At 38.6% G+C, this 15,081-nt stretch overlaps 2 protein-coding genes across 25 annotated transcripts in view; one reads left to right on the top strand and one right to left on the bottom strand.

Moving 5' to 3' along the window:
• GLDN (gliomedin) overlaps window positions 1-15,081 on the top strand; it is a 162,786-nt gene that overhangs the window by 37,966 nt on the left and 109,739 nt on the right. For 18 of the 19 annotated variants that reach the window (XR_014811346.1, XR_014811347.1, XR_014811320.1 and 15 more), the window contains one exon: window positions 46-174. The exons of the other annotated variant lie outside the window; for it this stretch is intronic. Coding sequence is in view for 9 of the 18 variants with exons in the window: in XM_084970090.1 (XP_084826216.1) it covers window positions 46-174 (129 nt within the window). In the remaining 9 variants the exon portion in view is untranslated. The remainder of the gene's footprint in view (window positions 1-45; window positions 175-15,081) is intronic. 19 annotated transcript variants of the gene reach the window in all.
• The window catches only part of LOC403333 (cytochrome P450 family 19 subfamily A member 1), a 188,118-nt gene that overhangs the window by 136,902 nt on the left and 36,135 nt on the right, over window positions 1-15,081 (bottom strand). The gene's annotated exons all lie outside the window — the stretch shown is intronic.

Raw genomic sequence — 15,081 nt, 5'->3', positions numbered from 1 at the left:
TATCTGACTGCCTTCAAACTGGGAAACTGGTTTTTTCCTCTTTAGGCGTTGAATGGAAACATGGGCTTTTCCTGGGTTTCAAGTCTGCTGTCATTCAGACTGGAACCAACCATCAGCTGTTCTGGGTCTCCAGGTTGCCAACACCCTGCACATCTTGTCAGCCTTCATAATACCGTGAGCCAATTCTTTATAATAAATCTGTGAGTGTGTGTGTGTGTGTGTGTGAGAGAGAGAGACATATAGAGACTATGTATATTATCTATACTTATCTGTATGTACATCCGATTGATTGTTTCTCTGAAAGGCCCTAATACACTTCCACACAGGTCTGAGTCATGTCCTGCCTCCTGCCTTCTGGACCTCCATTCCAGGATGCTGGGCTCTTGCCATCACAGCCCATAGTCCACATTAACATACCCTGAAGCATTATGTCAGGAGGCTCCAGCTTTAGCACACAGGACCCCACCACAAACTCATCATGAACCAGGCAACAGCAAACAGGAAGGGGAGAGGATGTCAACTACACAAGCTTTAGAACTGACTGGCCTCTGGAACTTTTGCCCCTTTTCAGTATCTACTTGGACATTCAGGCTTGGAGCCTCTTATGGAACAGAGAGGACCCTTTGGGGAAGACATCGGTATTATAGTGCTCCCCCAGGAAGGTCAAGAAGGCCAGGGCCAAAGGCAGGGAAATTTTACAGGGTAAGCAGAAGTAGAGAACCCCCTTCAAATACCACCTGGGGTGGAGAAAGCTTCTCAAAGGAGCACCCTCTCTCACTGGACAGAGGGGGTGGTGATCTGAAATTTTATCAGTTCCCCTTCAGTGAGTGAATCCTATAGTCAGGATGGGAGACCTCAGAAAGAAACCACAGCAAAGGTATTTCATTTTATCAGGTATTCACTTACTCATTCAAAAATACATTGAATATCTACTGCATGCCAGGCATGCATTAAATTCTGAGAATATAATGATGAGCAAGAGGTGGGCCTATGCTTAAGGAGCTCACTGCCTGACAGGAAGATAGACAGGTAAAAAGGCAATTATAAAATAATGGAAGGGGGAGTTCCTGGTGTGGCTCAGCAATAATGAACCCAACTAGTATCCCTGAGGATTCAGGTTTGATCCCTGGTCTTGTTCAGTGGGTTAGGGATCTGGCATTGCCATGAGCTGTGGTCTAGGTTGCTGATGCAGCCCAGATCCAGCACTGCTGTGGCTGTGGTGTAGGCTGGCAGCTGTAGCTCTGATTAGGCCCCTAGCCTGGGAACTTCCATATGCTGTGGGTGTGGCCCTAAAAATACAAAAAATAAAAATAAAAAATAAAAATAAAATGATGGCAGGTACACCATGATGGGTAAGCACAATTGCAGTAGGCGCACATAGTTAGGGCGGCCCTCCTTGGGAGGTGGGATCATGGGTGAGGAAAGCTCCCAGAGGGGACACCAGAGGACAGTTGAGGTGTTTTTTTTTCATCGAAGTATAGTTGACATAAAATATTATGTTAGATTCAGATATAAAACATAGTGACTGAGTATTTGTATACATTATGAAATGATCACCACTGAGAGTCTAGTTACCATCTGTCACCATATTACAATATTTTTGACATATTCTCTATGCTGTGCATTACGTCCCCATAACTTATTTTATTACTTGGAGTTCCCATCATGGCACAGTGGTTAATGAATCCGACTAGGAACCATGAGGTTGCGGGTTCGATCCCTGGCCTTGCTCAGTGGGTTGATGATCTGGAGTTGCTGTGAGCTGTGGTGTAGGTCGCAAACACAGGTCAGATCCCACGTTGCTGTGGTTCTGGTGTAGGCCAGTGACTGCAGCTCCAATTCAACCCCTAGCCTGGGAACCTCCATATGCCGCAGGAGCTGCCCTAGAAAAGGCAAAAAGACCAAAAAAAAAAAAACTTATTTTATTACTTTACGTTTGTATGTCATAATCCCCTTTATCTATTTTACCCATCTTTCACTCCCTTTCCCTCTAGCAACCACCCACTAGTTTGTTCTCTGTATCTGTGAGTCTGTTTCTGTTTTATGTTTGTTCTTTTGATTTGTTTTTTTAGGTTCCATATATAAGTGATATTATTTGCATCTCTCTGACTTATTTTACTTAGTATAATTTTGAAGAATAAATTATTGGGCAGATAGAGAAGGGAAGAAGGGAAAAACAGCCATAGAGATGAGTGTGGCAATGGCAGGAAGCAGAGAAGGAGCAAATACCTCCTAGAAGCTTAAGAAGGAATATAAGGCACAATGTGGAATGGTGAGATCGGGTCAGTAAGAATAGGCAGGGGTCAGATCATGGAGAGTCCTGTGTGAACCATTCCAACAAGCTTGGTTTTTACTCTGAAAGCAGTAGGAAACAATGGAAATATCTTAAGCAAAGAAGTGACATGATCAGATTTTTTTGATCACTCAGACTGAAGAGTCAAATTTAGGTACATAAACAAGCAGACTGGGAGCAGGAAGAGCACTAGGGAAAGTGCTGCAGTGATCTAGCTGAGGCGTGATGGGGACCCAAATTAAGGCACAGTGCAGGGAGGAAGGAAGGGAGTATAAAGAATATCAAGCAGGGGAAGGATTTGTGTACACACTCGCGCACACATACACACACACATGCATATATGCACAGGCACAGTTGATCAACAAAATATGAATGCAAAATCTTGCTAACACTAATACATCAATGAAAAGTAAGATGATATGGTACTCTCTTCCATCAACTTGGTAAGGGATATTGTTTCATCTTGCTTTGATTTTAGGGAATACAGGAGCAGGCAGCTTGAGGAAAGGTTGGATATATTGAGTTTGAGCTTCCTGTGGACCTCCAAGTGGAGCCCTTTGGTCTTTGGCCCTGTCAGTTTAGAGCTCAAAAGCCTAGGCTACTGAGTTTGGGAGTCCTCCATGGTAGGTGGTGCTCAGAAGCTTGGGAGGTAGATGAAATCACTGAGAGAGTCTATAGAAAGGCTGTGGGGCAAAACCCAGGAGAATACTGGCCATCGAAGTGAAGAGAGGTTGAAAAGCAACTGAGAAGGAATGGTCAGAGAAGGAGGAGGAAAACCGGAAGAAGGTACTGTCATGAAAGCCAAGCAAGGAAGGAGTGTCAAGAAGGAAGGAGGGATGAAAATTGCCAAAGGTTGCAAAGAGGTCAAACAAGACTGAACTTATAGGCTGAAAAATACATATTGTATTTAGCAAACAGGTCATCAGTGACTTTTTCTTTTATTTCACTTAACATTTATTATTTATTTCATCCCCCACCCCCATTTCTTTTGTATTAATTATTAAGCTTAAGTTGCCATCCAGTTCTTTTATTTTCCTTGTTAACTTAGGAGCTCTACTCTTCCATTCTACCAGCTTCCTCCTCCTTTTTGTCACCCATAGTCAGACCGATTATATGAGAATAAGTGTCCAACTATTTCCTCCATATTCTCTATTTTCTTGCTGTTCTTCCTCCACTGCAGGATGAAATCTTTAGAATGCTTTCACTTCCCACTCTCACACAGCAATATGAGACCTGAGGAAAACTTTTACTTCCCCTCTTTCTCCTTTAGTACTTTTGGTTCCAGGCTATTATTAACATTTCCCTTGAAATAAGTCCCTTCTATATTAAGCACAGTCCTATTACACAGTCCTAGATGGTCTATTATTATCCATCCAAATGTAACTAATTATATATTATACAGATCCTTGTTTGTCATTATTTTTCCTTTTCATTCTCCCTCCATCCTGAAGCCTTTAAGCTGATTCATTCATTGTTTGGTTAGATCTTTTCTTAATATCTTTTGCCCTGATAAAGATGTGGGTCACATGTCCTTTGAATCCTTGCATATCTTCAAAGATATTTCTATCACTCTGACAGGAGAGTAAGTCTTTGCTACAGGATTCTTAGTACACTTTTTTTGTTTTTATTTTTTTCTTTTTCTGGTAATCTTCACATGATTCACTTCAGTCTTCTCTACTTCAAGTGTTACAGAAAAAGATGATGCCCCAATGATACTTCTTCCTCTGTAAGTAACTTGTACTTTCTTTTTGGAAGAGTGTAAGATTTTTTTTTTATTCTTAGACTTCAGGAATTTACCAAGCTATGACTCATTTGCCTTGCCCAGAACTTGCTCAAACCTTCCAGTCCTCAGACTCATGCCTTTTACTTAGCTTGGAAATTTTACTTCCTATTACTTAAGTGCTACCTCTTTTCCATCTACTTAATTTCTCTGCAGAGCATATCTTCTAGTTCAGAAAGTCTTTTTGTGCTCCACTGCAGTCTTTACATCCTAATCTTATTTTTTTAAGTTATTTTTGTTCCCTGTTGGCTTGATTTCATGAAAGCCTCTTCTAAGATATTTCTGTGTTCCTTAGATATTATGGTAGTCTTTTCTTTTGTCTGCTTCCTGGGCTCAATTACCAGTCACTAGGGTACCTTAAGAGGGAGCAGACCCGTAAGTGGTGGGTATTAGTCCCCTTATCAAGGCTGCAGAAGGAAGATTCTCATTTCCCAGCTTTCTCACATCTCCTAATCTAGGAATAAAGATAAACAGTGCACCTGTACAATTCCTCTCCCTTTCATCCAGCCAGGTCCCTTTGCCCAGGATACCTACTGGTGCCAGTTATTGGTGCCTTCTTTTGATCACAGAAGAAGGAAAAGTTTAGATATCGGTTGCTTACCTGCCCAGCTTTAATAAAACATCATGATTCCACTCTCAGAGTGATGACTGAGATGGTTACCAGGGTAGGAAAACCTGGCCCCTCCTTCCCCCTACAGACACACCAATTCAGCAATGATTCATGGACAAATTCCCTCAGAAATACAGAAACCAAATGAAGGTCTCATTCACCCCAAGATGATACTAAGCCAGATTTGTAGAAGCTAGTAGGGAAAATCAGGACATCTTTTTGCTAGAATTGCTATCCCCAGCATAGCGCCATATGATCAAGCAGAGAAACCCAACCTCCCAGTTTCTTCCACGGAAGAAAAGAGTTGATTCACATTTGCAGTGCCCTGACTTTTCCAAGGGGGCCTCCCAGAGAACTTGCTTCTATCTTATCAGTCTTGGAGCTCTGATGGGTCCAGCACAGTCTAGCCAGCCATGTAGGGGAGAACAAAGGCAGTCACATGGACACCATGGCTTCTCTCCTCTACTCTTCACAGAGCAAGAAGACAAAAACCATAGCCACCTCTTCTCCTTGACAAGGGAAAGTGTTGGCCTAGCCTTCTAATAACACTACTTTTCTGTGGAATTCATAAAGGACTCACTTCTGACTTGCTTATCTTAGAATACTGATGTGACCTGGCAAATCTAGCCACCTGGGGGCTAGTGAAAACAGAGACAGAGATTTGGGCTGGCAGTCACAATAGTACCCTTTCATGATTCAGCAGAGAGAAAGCAGATTTAAAAAACTGAGTTCTCAGATTCTCACTAGAAATGGAAAATGCTGGATAGGATGTCCAATGACCCTAGACACCTGGTAACTGCAAGGAACAAAGGAAGTGGGCCGGATTAGCACGAAGACTAAGAGACCCTTAGAATTGCTTCCCAGGCTAACTGGTGGGAGTCTTCTCCTGTAAAAGGCCAGTCTATGAAGAATGAGAGAGGTGGCTGCTTTGTCTAATACACAGACAATTCAGAGAGTCAAGGGAAATAAAAAATCAGGCAAAGATATGCCAAACAAAGGAACAAGATAAATCTAAAAAGAAAAAAATCTTCCCAAATGAAGTGGAGTTATATTATCTGTAAGACAGAGAATTTAAAAAAAAAGAAACTGTCATAAGGATGCGTACTGGGGTCAAGAGAACAATGCAGGGACAAAATGATAATTCCAACAAAGTTATAGAAAATATTTTTAGAAGGACTAAACAGAAATCATGACACTAAAAAAGGCAATAAAAAGAAAACTTCACTAGAGGAGTTAAAGAGTTGACTAGATTAAATAGAAGAAGGGATCAGTGAACTCACAGGTAAGTCATTGAAAATTATTTGGTTAAAGAAGCAAAAAAAGAATGAAAAAGAATATAGAAAGCTTTAGGGATGTATGCAACAGCATCAAATAGACCAATATGTGCATTGTGAGAACCCCAGAAATAGAAAACAGAGGAGACCAGAAAGCTTATTAAAAGAAGTAATGGCTGGACACTTCCTAAATGTGGGGAAGGAAATGGACATCCAGACCCAAGAAGCTCAAAGAATACCAAATAAGGAGTTCCCATTGGGTTTCAGTGGGTTACGAACTCAGCTAGTATCTACGAAGATGCGGGTTTAGTCCTTAGTCTCATTCAGTGGGTTAAGGATCTGGCATTGCCATGAGCTGTGGTATACATCACAGATATGGCTTGGATCTTGCATTGCTGTGGTTGTGGCATAGGCCAGCAGCTGAAGCTCTGATTTGACCCCTAGCCTGGAAACTTCCATATGCCACAGGTGTACCCTAAAAAGAAAAGAAAAAGAATATGAAATATGATGAACCACACAAAAAAACACATTGAGACAAATTATAATCAAACTGTCAAAAGTCAAACACAAGGAGAGAATTGTAAAAGCAGCAAGAGAAAAGAAACTTGTAACATACAAGGGAGCCACCATAAAAGCAATAAGTGATTTCTCAACAGAAACCTTGCAGTCCAGAAGAAAATTGTATGACATATTTACTTGGAATGATACTATAACTGATACTATACCTGACAAAACTGTCCTTCAAAAATTAAGGAAATACCTAGAAAATCCTAAAAACTCTACCAGAAAACTGTTAGACCTCATCAATGAATTTGGTAGAGTTGCAGGGTACAAAATCAATACATGGAAATCAACTGCATTTCTATATACTAACAATGAAAAAAAGAGAAATTAAGGAAACCATATCACTTATCATCACATCAAAATGAATAAAATACCTAGGAATAAACCTACCTAAAAAGACAAAAGACCTGTACTCTGAAAACTGTGAGATTCTGATAAAAGAATCAACAACAACACAAATAGATGAAAGATATCCATGCTCTTGGATTGGAAGAATCAATATATTAAAAAATGACAGTACTACCTAAGGAAATCTACAGATTCAATGCAATCCCTATCAAATTGCCAATGACATTCTTTACAGAACTAGAACAAATATTTTAAAATTTGTATGGAAAGACAAAAGACCTGGTATAGCCAAACAATATTGAAAAGAAAAAACAGAACTGGAGGAATCAGGTGCCCTGGTTTCAGACTATGCTACAAAGCTACAATCATCAAAACAGTATGGTACTGGCACAAAAACAGAAATATAGATCAATGGAACAGGATAGAAAGCCCAGAAAGAAACCCAAGCTCCTATGCTCAGCTAATCTCTGACAAAGGAGACAAGAACATACAATGGAAAAAATATAGTCTCTTCGATAAATGGTGCTAGAAAAATTGGACAGCCACATGTAAGAGAATGAAATTAGAACAGTTTCTAACAGCATACACAAAAATAAACTCAAAATGGATTAAAGACCTAAATGTAAGGCCAGATACTATAAAACTCCTAGAGGAAAACATAGGCAGAACACTCTTTGACATAAATCACAGCAACATCTTGTTTGATCCACCTCCTAGAATAATGACAATAGAGACAAAAATAAACCAATGGGACCTAATTAAACTCAAAGCAGAGCAAAGGAAACCATTAAAAAAGTGAAAAGACAACCCACAAATGGGAGAAAATATTTTCAAATGATTCAACTAACAAGGTTTAATCTCCAGAATAAACAAACAACTCACACAACTCAACAACAACAAAAAAAAGTTGAAAAATGGGTAGATGATCTAAATAGACATTTCTGCAAAGAGGAAATACAGATAGCCAATGGGCACATGAAAAAATGCTCAACATCACTAATTATTAGAGAAATGAAAATCAAAACTACAATGAGGTGCCACTTCACACTGGTCAGAATGGACACCATTAGCAAGTCAACAAATAACAAATGCTGGAGAGGATGTGGAGAAAAGGGTACCCTCCTACATCATTAGTGGGGATTAAACTAGTACAACCACTATGGAAACAGTATGGAGGTACCTCAGAAAACTAAATATAGAACCAGCAATCCCACTCCTGGGCATATATCCAGACAAAATTTTAATTCAAAAAGATACATGCATCCCTATGTTCATAGCATCACTATTCACAATAGCCAAGACATGGAAACAACCTAAATGTCTATCAATAGATGAATGGATTAAGAAGATAATGGTACATATATACAATGGAATATTGTTAAGCCATAAAAAAGGACAAAATAATGCCATTTGCAGCAACATGGATGGAACTAGAGACTCTTATATTAAGTGAAATAAGTCAAAAAGAGATAGACAAACAACATGTTATATCACTTATATGTGGAGTTCGAAATATGGTATAAATGATCTATCTACAAAACAGAAAGAGACCATGGACATGGAGGGCAGACTTGTGTTTTCCAGGGGGAGGGGGGATAGAGAGGTACTGACAGGGAGTTTGGGCTGGTAGGTGCAGACAGTTACATTTAGAATGGAAGGGTGATGGGAACTGCATCCCATCACTTGGGTAAGAACCTGATGGAAAATGGAAAAAAAAATGAGTGTGTATGGGTGGCTGGGTCACTTTGCTGTACAGCAGAAATTGAAAGAACATTGTAAACCAACTATACTTTCATTAAAAAAAAATTTAGAACTGAAGGAAAGATAATATCCAGACAAACAAAAGCTGAGGGAGTTCATCACCACTAGACCAAGCTCACAAGAAATGCTGAAGGAGTGCTTTAGTTTGAACTACAAGGGCACCAAGCAGCAACACAACAGTATAGAAAGTATGAAATTTTTGGTAAAGGTAAATAAACAAATGCAGAATTATGTATTACCATAATTACGGTAGATAAACTATTTTTGATTCTAATATAAAAGTGAAAAGACAAAAGTACTAAACATAACTGTAACTTAAAAATATGTTAAAAGATACAAAATCTGAATAGATGTAAATTATGACATTAGTAACATAAGGGGAGGGCCAGAGAAGTTAAAGTGTAGAGCTTTGTATGTGATTAAATTTATCAGCTTAAAATAGGCTGTTATAACTATGAGATATTTTACGTAAGCCTCATGGTTAACTATAGACACAAAAAAAGAAAAAGAAATCGTCATATCAATATGGAAAATCAACAAAATACAAAGTAAGACAGCAAGCAGAAAGACAGACAAGAAAGATTTACAAGACTAACAGAAAACATTTAACAATATGTCCATAGTAAACCCTTTTCTATAAATAATTACCTTAAATGTATATAGATCAAACTCCTCAATCAAAAGACATGGAGTGGCTAGATGGATAACAAAACAAGACAAAACTATATGCTATATTCAGGAAACTCAGTTTGATTTAAGGACACTCATAAGCTGAAAATGAAGAGATTGTAAAAGATATTCCATGCAAATGGTAACCAAAGGAGAGCAGAGATGGCTACGATTTTATCAGGAAAAAAAAAAAAAAAACCTTTAAGGCAAAAACTTTTGCAAGAGACAAAGAAAGATATTATATAAAAACAAAAGGGTCAATCTACCTGGAAGATATAACAATATATAGATACATATATATGCACCCCAAATCAGAGCACTTCAACAAATAAGTGAACATCAACAGAAATGAAGGGAAGACTAAACAGCAATAGAAAAATAGAATATTTCAATAGCACAATTTCAAGAATGTATAGAAAATTCAGACAGAAGATTGATAAGAAAACATGCCATTCATAGCAACATGGATAGAACTAGATATTCTCACACTAGGTGAAGTAAGTCAGAAAGAGAAAGATAAATGACAAATATCATATAATATCACTTATACATGGAATCTAAAATATGGCACAAATGAACCTAAATATAGAACAGAAACAAACTCATGGACATAGAGAATAGATTTGTGGTTGCCAAAGGGGAAGGGGATGAGTGGGATGGACTGGGATTTTGGGCTTAGTAGATGCAAACTATTGCATTTTGGAGTGGATAAGCAATGAGGTCCTGCTGTATAGTACAGGGAACTATATCCAATTACTTGTGATGGAACATAATGGAAATAAAATATGAAAAAAAGAATGTATATATAGATAGATATATGTAAAACTGGGTCACTTTGCTGTAGAGTAGAAATTGACACACCATTGAAAATAAACTATAATAAAAAAAATTTTTAGAAGGAAACATGAGATTTGAACAATGCTATAGACCAAAGGAACCTAATAGATATACACAGAACATTCTGCCCCATATCAGAAGAACGGCACATTCTTCTCAAGTACACATGGAACTTTCTCCAGGATAGATGACACATTAGGTCACAAAACAAATCTTAACAAATTTAAAAGTATTATCTTTTCTGACCACAATGGAATGAAACTAGAAATCAATACCAGAAGGAATATTGGAAGATTCACAAACGTGTGGAAATTAAACACACTCTTGAACCAAAGCTAGTTCAAAAAAAGATACGAAACAAAATTAGAAAAATACCTCAAGACAAACAAAAACAAAATACAACATACCAAAATATATGGACTGTAGCAAAAGCAATATTAAGAAGGAAGTTTACTTAGATAAATGCCAACACCAAAAATGAAGAAAGATCTCTCAAATAAATAACCTAACTTTATACTCAAGAAAAAAAAGAACAAGGCCAAAGTTAGCAAAAGGATGGAGCTAACAAAGATTAGAGCAGAAATAAATAGAGTATAGAAAATCATTAGAAAAAAATGAAACTAAGTTGGTTCTTTGAAAAGATGAAAACTGATAAACCCTAAGCTAGACTAAGAAAAAAAGAAGACTCAAATAAATAAAATCAGTAATGAAAGAGAAGACATTACCACTCATGCCACAGAAATAAAAGGATCAGAGACTGCTGTGAACAATTATACATCAACAAATTGGATAACCTAGAAGAAATTAAGTTTCTAGAAACATATAATCTACCAAGACTGAAACATGAAGATATAGAGAATAGGAACAGACCTGTAACATATAGAAATTGAATCAATAATCAAAAAACTTCCCAACAAAGAAAAACCTAGGACCAGATGGCTTCACTGGTGAATTCTACCAAACATTTAAAGTAGTATTAATGCTGATCCTTCTCAGAGTCTTCCAAAAGATTGAAAAGGAAGGAGCACTTCCACACTCATTTTATGAGGCCAGTATGACCCTGATACCAAAGGCAAAGACAAATACATATCCCCACAAAAAAACACTGAAAGCCAATATCCCTGGTAAATATAGATACAAAAATCCTTGACAAAATACCAGCAAATTGAATCCAACAGCACATTAAAAGAATCATATACCATAACTGTGTGGAATTTATCTCTGGGTTGCAAAGATTTTTCAACATATAGAAATTAATGTGATTAGTTAATGTGGTCAACAAAAGAAAGGGTTAAAAATCACATGATTGTCACAACAGATACAAAAAAATGTTTGACAGAGTCAATAGTCTTTCATGAAAAAACCTCTCGACACACTAAGAATAGCATAAAAGTCCCTCAGTATAATTAAAGCAATGTAATTAAAGCAAAACAACTAACATCATATTCAATAGTGAAGACCTGAAGCTTTTCCTCTAAGATCAGGAACAAGACAAGGATGCCTACTTCTACCACTTTTATTCAACGTCTACTGGAAGTCCTATCCAGAGCAAATAAGAAATAAAAAGAAACAAAAGGCATACAAAATGGAAAGTAAAGTTGTCCTTGTTTGCAGAAACATGATTTTATAAATAGAAAAAACCAAAGACTCCATAAAAAAAACTGTTAGAACTAATAAATTCAGTAAAATTGCAAGATACAAAATCAGTTGTGTTTCTATAAACCAACAACAATCTGAAAAAGGAATTGTGAAAACAACTCCTTTACAATAGCACCCAAAATAATAAAATACTTGTGAATAAATTTAACTAAGGGAGTAAAAGAATTACATGCTGAAAACTACAAAACTGACAAAAGAAATCAAAGGAAATATACTCAAATGGAAAGAGAGTCTGTGGTCATGGATCAGAAAACTAAATATTGTTAAAATATTAACACTACTCACTAGAGATTAAACGCAGTCCCTATCAAAATACCAATGGTAATTTTTACAGAAATAGAATAAACAATTCTGAAATTGATACAGACAAACAAAAGACCATGAATAGCCAAATTAGCCTTTAGAAAGAAGAAAAAAGCTGAAGGCATCACACTTCTGATTTCAACATACATTACAAAACTATAGTAATCGAAACAGCATGGTATTGGCATAAAGACAGACATACAGACAATGGGCCAGAAAGAGAACCCGAGGAGATTTCTGCACTTCCATGTTCATTATAGCTCTATTCACAATAATCAAGATGTGAAAACAACCAAAACGCCCATCAAAATATGGACAAAGAAAATGTGGTATATACATACAAGGAACAAAATACAGCCTATAAAAAAAGAAAGAAATTTTGAAATATGAGACAACATGAATGAGCTTTGAGACAACATCATAAGTGTATGATTTCATTTATGTGAGGTATCTAAAATAGTCAAATTCATAAAATCAAAAAGTAAAATGGTGGTTACCAGGGACTGGGTGGAAGAGGAAATGGAAAATTACTAATCAAAGGATATAGTGATTGGAGTTCCCATTGTGGCTCGTGGTAATGAACCAGATTAGTATCCATGAGGACGCAGGTTCCATCACTCAGTGGGTTAAGCATCTGGTGTTGCCATGAGCTGTGGTGTAGACCGGCAACTGCAGCTCCAATCTGACCCCTAGGCTGGGAACTTCCATATACCATGGGTGAGGCCCCAAAAAACAAAGAAAAAGAAAAAATAAGAAAAGGACACAATGATTTAGTTAAATAAGATGAATACATTCTGGAGATCTGCTGTACAACATTGTACCTATAGTCAACAATACTGTATCATATGCCTAAAATTTTGTAAAGCTAGTAGATCTCAGGTTAAGTGTTTTTACCACAATAAAGTAAAATGCTTTTAAAAGAAAGAAGGTAAGGAGTTCCCGTCATGGCGCAATGGAAGCGAATCCAACTAGGAACCATGAGGCTGTGGGTTCAATCCCTGGCCTCGCTCAGTGGGTTAAGGATCTGGCGTTACCATGAGCTGTGGTGTAGGTCACAGATGCAGCTCAGATCTGGCATTGCTGTGGCTGTGGTGTAGGCCGGCAGCTCTAGCTCCAATTAGACCCCTAGCCCAGGAACCTCCATATCCTCCATATGCCCTGTGGTTGTGGCCCTAAAAAGACAAAAAAAAAAAAGAAAGAGAGAAGGTAAAATGACACCCAAGAATAATTCATTCCTAATTGTTTTGTAAGACTGAGAAAAAGAGAGAGAAAGGGATAGGAGAGATATAGCCCAACCTCATAGCTGTGTACACCTCTTAACAAAAGAAGAGGGAGTCATCTCAGTCAGTCTGTAGTCTGACCTGCACTTCCCCTGGCTGGGAGCAGTCCTGCAATGCCTGGCTACAGTCCCTTCACTCTGAAGATGGAGTGACATCTTCTCCAGTCTTGATATTGGCAGGAATCTCTTTTGGTCCCTCCCACTTAGCCTCTGGAGAGATGAGGCCTGCCATTCTGGCTTCTGACCCCGGGAAGGAAAGGTCTTAGGCTCTCAGGCCCCTAGTTCAGCTTTTTTTTCAGGTTCCCTCTTCATCTCTGAAATGCAGAGAACAGTTCCACTGCGTAGTCTCCAGGAAATCTGCTCTCTGTGAACCCTCCATAAATACTGGACTGGGGACTTGCTTCCTCTCCGTTGTAAAGCTCACACACTTCCGCATTCAGTGCTTGCCCCACCTTTGTTTTTAAGTCTTGGAGTCAAGTTCTGCTCTAAGCCCTTTTCGATTTCATCAGATTGAATCCTTTCCCACCCTATTTTTCTACTTCCTTTCCATCATCTTGGAAGTTCCTGACTGGCCAAGATTTAGGCCAAGAAGTTCCCCATTTTCAGTGAAGAGGGTATGGATAAATTTTGGTGAGGTTTCAACAGGATGATCTTAGGCAAGTCACTTACATACCTGACCAGAGCCTTATGTTTCCATCTGTGCAGCGATTGTAAGACTTAATCCTGCTCACTTTACAGGCCTATTATAGGTCTCAAATGACATGAGAAAGTACTTTGAAAATTGAAGTTCTCTACATATGTAAAGCTTTGTTTTGTCCTTGCAAGAATAGCAGTTCAAGTTTCTTAAGTGAGGATCAGTATCAATTTACGTCCATGGATTTAGCCATTTCAAAGCCACTCACAGAACTTCTCTACATATTTTCCTTCAGCTTCTGAAAACAGCTGTTTTTTTTCAGCTGTGCCCATAGCATATGGAAGTTCCCAGACCAGATACTGAACCTATACCACAGCAGTGACCTGAGCCACTGCAGTGACAATACCAGATCTTTAACATGCTGTACCACAAGGGAACTCCTGAAAACACTTACTTATTTACTGAAAGGCCATAACTCTGGGTGAGAAAGACAGACTTCCCTCTACAGTCCACCAGGGTTACAATTTAGAGTCTCCTAATGTTGGAATTTGCAGATCTATCTGTGTCACTACTCAGGCAGTTGATGTGGCAGACAAGGAGACTTGTTCTATATGCCCCATCAAGGAAGGACTTGCTTCAGGGAGTGAGGTCAAGGTGTGCCTCGCTTCAAGAGCTGCCTGGCCCAAGGCCACACCTACCTCAGGGCAGCTCACATCTTCCCCATGACACAGAGAGACTAGGGTGAATGCCCGGTCATTCTGGCTTGAACAGGAGCCTGATGGGCAATACTCAGTCTAGAGTGTCCCAGAGGGCTGGCCGAGGTTTGGTAGGACTGTGCTGAGTTGGACTTCTTTCCAATCCTGATTCCTCACTCTTTCCTTCATAGGTGTTGATCCCTAATAAATATCTTGGACCTAAGCTGCATCTCAGCATCTGCTGGAAGGAACCCAATCTGTGACAATTGACCACTATGTGCTAAAAGGGCAGGATAGGATGGTCAGGAGCCAGTGGCGGGTGGGGGAGGGGTAATGTTTACTGCAGACACACAAAGGAAGCAAAGGAATCACAGA

The sequence above is a fragment of the Sus scrofa genome, chromosome 1 (assembly GCF_054392235.1).
Source record: "Sus scrofa isolate SSC_HxYL_T2T_F1_AM1 chromosome 1, Sscrofa_HxYL_maternal_Yorkshire_Landrace_v2.0, whole genome shotgun sequence".
NCBI lineage: Eukaryota > Metazoa > Chordata > Mammalia > Artiodactyla > Suidae > Sus > Sus scrofa.
The sequence above is the reverse complement of the archived record's forward strand: the minus strand, read 5'-3'. Positions and strand labels throughout refer to the sequence as shown.